Source organism: Neltuma alba, unplaced genomic scaffold (assembly GCF_004799145.2).
Source record: "Neltuma alba isolate B1F8T4 unplaced genomic scaffold, ASM479914v2 tig00013246_pilon, whole genome shotgun sequence".
Taxonomy (NCBI): Eukaryota; Viridiplantae; Streptophyta; class Magnoliopsida; order Fabales; family Fabaceae; genus Neltuma; species Neltuma alba.
The window spans coordinates 35574-45019 of NW_021637542.1; the positions used below are offsets into that span (position 1 = coordinate 35574).

General features: G+C 32.7%; 2 protein-coding genes across 2 annotated transcripts; both read left to right on the forward strand.

Moving 5' to 3' along the window:
* Positions 1-879: 879 nt before the first annotated feature.
* On the forward strand, positions 880-1365 carry LOC114735677 (transcription factor bHLH18-like). Its single transcript, XM_028923390.1, has one exon. It carries the CDS (start codon positions 880-882, stop codon positions 1363-1365), a length of 486 nt encoding a protein of 161 aa, XP_028779223.1.
* Positions 1366-1439: 74 nt separating this feature from the next.
* On the forward strand, positions 1440-1984 carry LOC114735678 (transcription factor bHLH25-like). Its single transcript, XM_028923391.1, has 2 exons — positions 1440-1799; positions 1901-1984. The coding sequence occupies exons 1-2, from the start codon at positions 1440-1442 to the stop codon at positions 1982-1984; spliced, it is 444 nt and encodes a 147-aa protein (XP_028779224.1).
* The last annotated feature ends 7462 nt before the right edge of the window (positions 1985-9446 follow it).

A 9446-nucleotide genomic window follows, 5' to 3' on the forward strand; every position in this document is an offset into this window, starting at 1 on the left:
CCTGAGGCTGCCAAAAGGCAACGAATTATCACATGGCTGTTAGGTTGTGCAGTGGTACATGGTTTAGGCAGAACCGGCTTGGAACCATGTATAAATCATGACATATCTCTATTTTAAGTAAGGAAAGACTTGACAAAGAAAAGGTTCGCTTTTGGAAAATTTTCTTTTCAAAAAGACATCCTACAATAGTTTTTTTTTGAAGAATTATACTGAGGTCCCAAAAAAAAATAATTACAAAACAAATATTAGATGTTGTCATTTCCTATTCTAAAACTTATCATGACAAGCTATTTAGATTGTTATTGGGACTTGTTAGTAATTTTTTTTTAGACTTGATTGTAATTCTTCCTATTTTTTAAAAATTAAACAAAAAAATGAAAAACCCGTCTAGGGTGCATAGCAAACAAAAAGTGTTTAATATGAAGAATTACATATTAGTTAAGACCCGTCTAGGGTGCATAGCAAACAAAAAATATTTGGATTGTAGATTCGATTTTGTGAGGAAAACAAACAAGGACTTGAAAATGAATTGGGGTTGGAAGGAACACGGTGTTGCGTGGGGAATGGCCGCTGCTTGTGCCTCCTTTTATACTTGCTCATTCTCTCCCTCTTTTCTCGCTTCTAACACCATTTCTTCTGCTAAACCAAAGCTTCCACTTCTTTCACTCTCTCATGGACCACAACCCCTCTTCTCTCCAACATTTGGTGTGTGTGTGTGTGTGTTTATAACAATCAATCACGCTCCCAATATTATTAATTATTAATTTCTTCAACATCGCTATTCTATTGCGTTTCTCTTTTCACTATGATTATCAAAATTAATTGGCGCTAACTCTACTTGTTTTGGGCCAATCATCAATTTTGGTTCTCATACAGGAAATGGATGGTCAGGGTTTCTTCGATGAGGACGAGTTCTTGAGCGACGACATCTGTCACCAAGCAGAAAGCGGTCTCTGTCCTCAAGTCGAATCAGACCATAACTCCTCCTCCTCCTACGCCGCCGACGCCGTCGCAGATGCCGTCAACAACACATCCTTCACCCACAATAATGATGGCTTCCCCGCAAGCACTGGCGCCAACTCATTCTTCAACGATCCCAAGCACCCCGCCGTTTCAGCCTTCACTCTGTCTTTTGATAAATCCACCATCATCCCCATCACAGACGAACCTCCATGTCTCGCCAGAACTTCCTCTCCGCCATCGAAACGACAGCGAGCGATTCGCAGCGCTGAACACCGAAACAAGTCCAGATCCTCCTCTGAAGTCATTCATCACATTATGACCGAGAGGAGAAGAACACAGGACCTCACTCAAAAGTTCATAGCACTCGCCGCCACCATCCCCGGTTTGAAGAAGGTCACTTAGCTTTTATTCTCTCACCACTTACTTGGATTATGTCCATAAAATACATAAAATCTTGTATTGCCGAGTGTGTATAGATGGACAAGGCGACTGTACTTGGCGAGGCGATCGATTACGTGAAGCGACTTCAAGAGCGAGTGAGAGAGCTGGAGAATAATGAAAAGAAGAGGAAAAGAAGAGGAGGAGGAGGAAGAGTGAGGAAAGAGAAAACCTCAACGGAGAAGTGTTGGTGTTGCAGAGCCCAGGAAGCGGTTGAGGTTCCAGAAATGGAAGTGAGGGTTCTGGAGAATGAAGTTCTGGTTCGGGTTCAGTGCGAGGGCCGACGAGATATGATGCGGAAGACGGTGGAACTCCTTGAACACGTTCATCTCCCTGTCTCATGCTGTAACTCTCTGGCTTTTGGAAACTCTGCTTTGAGCATCACCATGGTCGCTCAGGTACATTCCTTCCTTCAACTCTAATGAATCGTCGGCATTTTCTTCGTGATGTACCTCTGCAAGTTGATTGTTTGCTGAATCTATTATTATTATTATTGCAGATGAAGGACCAATACAAGATGAAGGTGAATGATTTAATCAAGTATTTGAGGCAACATCTGTTCGAATCCCAGGATGTTCGGTAGGGATTCGTGCTAGCAGTGATGGATCAAGATTATAGTTAAGGTCTTCAATTGTTTGGACTTGTGTAGCTTTATGTTTCGTTTTGAATCATCCAGTGATTCGACCCGGTTGTTGACTTGTTGCTATATAGCTCAACGCTTAATTAGATGATGTGTGGGGAGGATGATGAGCATTGAGCACCTATGAAATAAGAATTATCTTAGGTTAATGTAATTTTTAGTTTTTTAAATTTGCATTCATTTTAGTTTTAGTCTCTCAAATTTTAAATTTTAAATTTTGGTTCCTCTAAGAGTAAAATGATCCATATTTTTATTGAATTATAGGGAATAATCTTTTAAATGAAAAGGAATTTGAGAGACCAAAATCTATTATTTAAAATGTAATGAATCAAAATCAAAATAAAAATAAAGTTGAGGAATCAAAAATTATATTAAACCAATTATTTTTTTGAAAAAATGATAACCAAAAGGCTAGTTTTATTTTAAACTCTGTACTTATCAAAATAATTCTGTAACTCTATCATTCACCGATAGTCTTCGACTTAGCTTTTCCTTTTACTGAGTGACTCAAAGCATGGGGATGAGTTTAAATTGTGTCCTAATTTATTATTTTTTATGTATTGAGACTTCTTATTAAAGTACATATATTTTAAATTGAGTTAAAGTTAAAAAGTTACTCTTCTTATCCTTAATATAGAATCTAATTATTGAGTTGATTTTAGTCTTAAATATAAAATCTATTTATCATATTTACCAATTTTTCTTAAATTATCTTTATGGATGGTCCATCAACTATAATCAAGTAAAAGAGAGGGGGGATATTAAGGAAAATGATTATGATATTGAGGAAAAACATGTCATATTTCTTATAATTAACTAACTTATCTAACTTTCTTAATCTAATCAAATTAGTTAAATAGGTATTACATTAAGGAACGGAAAAGTATTAAATTTTCATATAAGAGTTAATAAGGTTCTTATTGATTCAGATGAAATATATTGAAAATGTCTTATAAATAAGAGTTAATACTACTTTTGGTTCTACTTATATGAGCTAAACAAGAAATTCATTTAGGTCCTAAATTTAATATTTTAATTCACGTTGTCTTTTAAATTTATAATATTTTGTCCAAAATATTTTTATTGATTGCACATATTGAGGGACTCCCACTTGATAATTAAGTTAATACACATTATTTTTTGCCAATAATTGTAAACATGGTACTTCCTTGATAGACGTAATTTGATCTTAGAATAAGAAACTTTGATCAATCTATCTCATTCATTTAATATTGTTTTAATATTATCCTCACTAATTTATTTTCACTCCTTTTTCTCATATATTTAATGCTTTTATTAAAATAGAGATAATTTAGAAAGAATGATACACAATTTTTGCACACTAATCATAAATAATCAGGGGAGAATCTCACCAAAAAAAATTACTAAAATTGGCATAAAAAATTCTTACAGAAATGTGTTGTTATTTACAAATCAAATGTTGTCAAAACCTATTAAAGTATAAGAGTCAAATCTGATTTGAGATTTTAGTAATTTCAAGTTTCTTTTTGTATGAAATTCTCTCAATAATAAACTTAATCAATTTTTTAATTTCATGTTAATTAATTAAACAGGTTTTGTATTTAGATCGCAGAAAATATGTCTCATGAATGCTTTCTTTTTTATTTCTTTTCTCATTTTTGTTTTCTCACATGAGAACCTCACGAATGCTTTTTATTTGAGCCAAAGAAAACACGGGTATTACTATTATTGTTGTTATTTGTTATTTTGGGTTGAATATGAATGGATGGTCAATCCTCAGACGCCAGAAAAGGGAGGACTGATCACTATTCACAAGTGCCCACCCAATCCGCATAGAGGGCTATTGCATCTGCATGTGGCAGCAGGTACTGATAGCACTCTTGTTTTTGTTTCTTCTTCCTTTTTTTTTTTTTTTTTATAGTGTTCGTGTAATGGAGGATTTAAAAAGTCGTAGTTAATTGTTAACCAAAAATTTTGAATAGGTAATGAAATACACTCCTCTTACCCTTAATGTAAGATCTAAATTGAGAGTTAATATTATTCTATATATAAATCTTATTTAATTAACATATTTAATATATTCAAATTAGTTAATCAGTCTTACATTAAGAATAAGAAGAAAAATAAATACTTATATAAAAGTTATAAAAACATGAAAAAGTGACTTTAAATTGCCAAACTTATAATAAATAGCTAATAGGTGCTGTGACCTTATTTAATTACTTGGGTAAAATTGGAATTTTATTTTTGATTTTATTTCTCAAATGGACGCAACATCCTGATTTTTTTAGTGATACAATTTTACCTATAATCTTTTTTTTGGCAATTCACCCATGATCTTTTTTATGTTGGTGCAATCTTACTTATTACTAAACATAACATAAACACATAATTACACCCAAAAAAATATTATGGATAAAATGACACTACTGAGAAGATCCGGGTGCCGGACACATATAAGAAATAGAATCAAAGGTAAAATTATACATTTACCCTAGTGATTTTAACAAGTTGAAAATCTAAAAAAATATGATTGATTAACTGTGAGACAGAAATTGCAAATATCCAATCAAATGCAATGAATAACTAAATAAAAATTGTTAATAACTGGATGGACATTATTAATTGCTAAACAAACTAATAAGGTATATTTAATAGCTAAACAAAAATTGTGAATAATTTGTAGCCAAACCTAAGTAATCTGTACATTATTTTACATTATCTTGATGATAAAATTTGGTGGCTGAATGGTCATTTACAATTTTAAAATTCAAGTTGACGTAGGCATTTGTGTTTTTTTTCTTTCCCCACTTGAGTTTAAAATCCCATTTCAGGATCCCACATTTCACAAGAATTATGCGATTTCAGTGCATCATATTGGCTTTTCGTAATTTTTAGGTTTTTTTACTATCATTTATTTTTAGAAAAAATCTTTATTTTCTTTTAAAAAGCTCTTTATCAGGCCTACTTTTTTTTTTGGGGGAAAAAGAAATCTGTCGGGTTCACCATTCATGTACATGTGAATCAGTACTTCCCTGTGGGTGTGTGTTCCTAAATTTTATTATTTTTGTAACGAAAAAAATTTATTATTTTAGAGGCAACGTGATCCACGGGGGAAGTGAGGAAGTCCTTTCTATTCATAATTCCATTTATTTTAATTTTATACGGCTCCCATCCTTCCAACTTAAATTATTCAATTATACAAATTTTCAAGACGAGGCACAAAAAAAAAAAAAGATTGTAAAATCATCAATTCAAATGAAATTCAAAAGCCACCATAAAATAATAATAACAAAACATATTTGGAAGCCGTATAATAGGGAAAATGACCAAAAAATGACTGTTGAAATTTGAAATGACAAAATGGGCATGCAAATAACTGAAATGACCAAATGGGCATGAGGTATTAATCTGGAATTTTGACAATTCGGTAGAAAGACTAAAATGTCTTGGAACCTCTCTAAAGATATGAACTGAAAGAAAACACATAATATACCAGAAGAGAGAGAAAGCTGAGAAGACGAAGTTGGAGCAAGAGTTGAAATCTAGAAAAAGGAAAAAGGTAAGCAATTTTTCTGTTAAAATGCTAGTATCGCCTGCTTTCTTAACTCGAGTTGCTGCTGCATGCTCGAATGAGGATGGGCTTGTGAGTGTAGAGGGTTTAGATGAAGAATTTGACCAGGATGAGAGAGTGACGCATCAGAAATGGAAAAATGGTGGCAAACAGTAAGCATGAGGTGGTCAGTATTGTTAAATTCATTAGTGAAATTGTAAAATCCTATATTTAAGTTGTCAATAGAGTAAGTGGGTGTGTGTGTTTTTTGGGTGTTTCGGAAAGTAAATGAAATTGATTATTGGGGAACCAAAATGTTGATTTGTGGTTCTTTGCTGCAGGTTAGCAAGCTTTGATGACATCTAACATTGGGTCTAACATTGAGGAGTAATTTTTTGGTTTGAATGGAATAACTTTTGAACCATTTTTAATTTTTTTTGGGAGAATGGTTGATAGGTAGGTTATTTTTTTTTGTAAATGATGATAACTGGGTAGAATATGTTTTGTAATCTGAATGACAAGAAAACATTAGGTGGTGGTTTAATCTTAATGTTAACTTGTCATTTGAATATAAGTTATGTAGCTTCTGTCATAGGCGTACTGGTTTTTGGTAAAATTTGTCACTTCAGTAGTCAATTCCATTACACATGTAGTAAAGTCTGAATGTTAATATAAACATATTATGATGTTCTTCAAGTATACTTGTATGCTATTTTGTCAACACAATTTGCCATTTGTTTAATTCCCCCAAGGGAGACAGTGGAAGTTGGCAATGGGCATGACCGGAATGGTTAATTTGATTATAAATGTTGTTATTCACATTACAAATGTTGTTATTATCATTATGGGGGTAGTGAGTGGCTATGGCGTATCGTCTTCCAAGCATGTGTGTGTGTTCATTGCTGCTGGGGCTATTGATGCTTGAGGTTGCGGGATTCAAGTTTTGGAAATTTAGAAGTTGATATAGTAGTGTTCAGAGACTGTTTAATGAATCTGAATTATATATTAGCATGTTCTGAAAGTGAAAATAATTTGTAGATTATATATTATTGCTACTTGAAATGTTTTGAAGGTTAAAAGCTAATTCTATACTTGTAAAATATTTGTATATATGTGCGTTTGTGGGTCATTGCTTGTGAATTGATGCTTGTGGAATTAAAGTATTGAGACATAAAACTGATTTTTTTTTTTTAAATCTGCTGGTTTGAGATTTGAAGAGCTAGAGATTAAAAACTGATTTGAACATAATGATTTATGTCTCTAAGTGCTAAATTATGGTTGTGCTATTTGAATCAGATTGTTTTATAGCCTATGAGCTCAAAGTAGAAGCTGAAAAATCAATTTCAGTTACTAAATTATGCTTTCATGTGGTGGCTAGTGAATCATGACCTTAATTCAAGACGTGACGAAGTATTGAGCTTGCTTTCATCAAATAAAGCCACCACACTGATAAAAAAGACAGCATCTGTGATAGTAGTAAAGATTACGTAAATTAAGCATATAGTACTTGTGAAAGCAGTGTCCAGATATTGTCAAAATACTTGACTTATGGTTGTAGGTTGTAAGTTATAATATTTGTTGGCTTAATTTAAATCTTTTTTGGGATAATTTCACTAAACAAGTAATGGTAATTACAACATGCATAATGAAAGTTGTAACTTCCATCATGGCATTTGCAACTCAATTATTTGTGCCCCAAATTACATTTACTTGGACCCAAATTTCACTACACATGTAATGAAATTAACAACATTCGTAATGAAAGTGATCACTTCCGTATTGCCATTTGCAACTCGTTTATTTCAAACCCAAGTAACATATATTTGGAGTTAATTTCACTACTCGGTAATAATAATAACAACATTTGTAATGTGAATTACAATTTTTGTAATGAGAGTTACCATCTCGCTATTGCTATTTGTAACTCGTTTATTTCAAACCCAAGTAATATGTATTTGGAGCTAATTTCACTATCCCGATAATGATAATGACAACATTTATAATGTGAATTACAACTTTTGTAATGAAAGTTACCATTTTGTTATTGCCATTTGCAATTGTTTAATATGAAATGAACTTAACATGTATTTGGAGCCAATTACACTACCCTGATAATGACAATGACAACATTTGTAATGTGAATTATAACTTTCTTAATAAGTTACCATCTCGCTATTGCCATTTACAGCTCGTTTCTTTCAAACCCAAGTAACATGTATTTGGGGCCAATTTCACTATCTTAATAATGATAATGACAATATTTGTAATGTGAATTACAACTTTTGTAATAAGAGTTACTATCTCACTATTGCCATTTGCAACTCATTTCTTTCAAGCCCGAGTAACATATTTTTAGCCAATTTCACTGTCATGATAATGATAATAACAATATTTATAATGTGAATAATAATATTTGTAATCAAATTAACTACTCCGGTCATGCCCATTGGCAACTTTCACCATCTCCCTTGGGGGAATTAAACAAATGATAAAATGTGTTGACAAAATAACATACAAGTACACCTGAAGAACATCATAATATGTTTACATTAACATTCAGATTTTACTACATGTATAATGGAATTAATTACTGAAGTGATAATATTTACCAAAAACCAGTACATTTATGACAGAAGCTATATAACTTATATTTAAATGACAAGTTAACATTAAGATTAAACCACCACCTAATGTTTTCTTGTCATTCAAATTACAAAATATATCCTACCCAGTTAACATCATTTACAAAAAGGATAACTTACATATCAACCATTCTCCCAAAAAAATTAAAAATGGTTCAAAAGTTATTCCATTCACACCAAAAAATTACTTCTCAATGTTAGACCCAATGTTAGATGTCATCAAAACTTGTTAAAGAAGCACAAATCAATATTTTAGTTCCTCAATAATCAATTTCATTTACCTTCCGAAACACCCAAAAAACACACATACCCACTTACTCCATTGACAATTTAAATATAGGATTTTACAATTTAACTAATGAATTTAATAACACTGACCACCTCATGCTTACTGTTTGCCACCATTTTTCCATTTTTGAGGTGTCACTCTCTCATCCTGTTCAAATTCTTCATCTAAACCCTCTACACTCACAAGCCCATCCTCATTCGAGCATACAGAAGCAAAGCGAGTTAAGAAATCAGGCGATATACTAGCATTTTAACAGAAAAATTGCCTTTTCCTCTTTCCAAATTTCGACTCTTGCTCCAGCTTCGTCTTCTCAGCTCTCTCTCTCTCTCTTCTGGTATATTGTGTGTTTTCTTTCAGTTCATATCTTTAGAGAGGTTCAGGGACATTTTAATCTTTTTACCAAATTATCAAAATTCCATATTGATATTTCATGCCTATGTATTTGGTCATTTCAGTTATTTACATGTCCATTTTGTCATTTCAAATTTCTCATATAATATGGTGCAAATACCAAGAAATTTGTTTTATGGATGTACTCTATAGAAGAGAAGGAGGGGAGAGGAAAGAGAGACGGTAGATGAAGGACACGTGGAAGGAGAAGAATCGGAGGGTGGAGATAGGAGTCGCATGTGAAACGAGTGTGATATATAATTAAGTTGTGAATGAACGTGGCATGCCCTCGTCGATCTTCTTCATCATCGGATGGTTTATAAAGCAAATCAAAAACACATCTCACTTTGCACTCCGCCCTCGCTCTCCTTTCTCCTTTATTTCATTCTTGCTTTCTTCCAGGATTTAGAAAATCCGAACCGCATTGGCCGGTTCAAAGAGCCTTCTTCCTGTTATCTCCACATGACTTGCAATATTGATCCTTATTAGTGTATCACACAACCTTCTTCTTCTTTCTCCTCTTTCTCTTTAATTAGTTTAGAATACTCC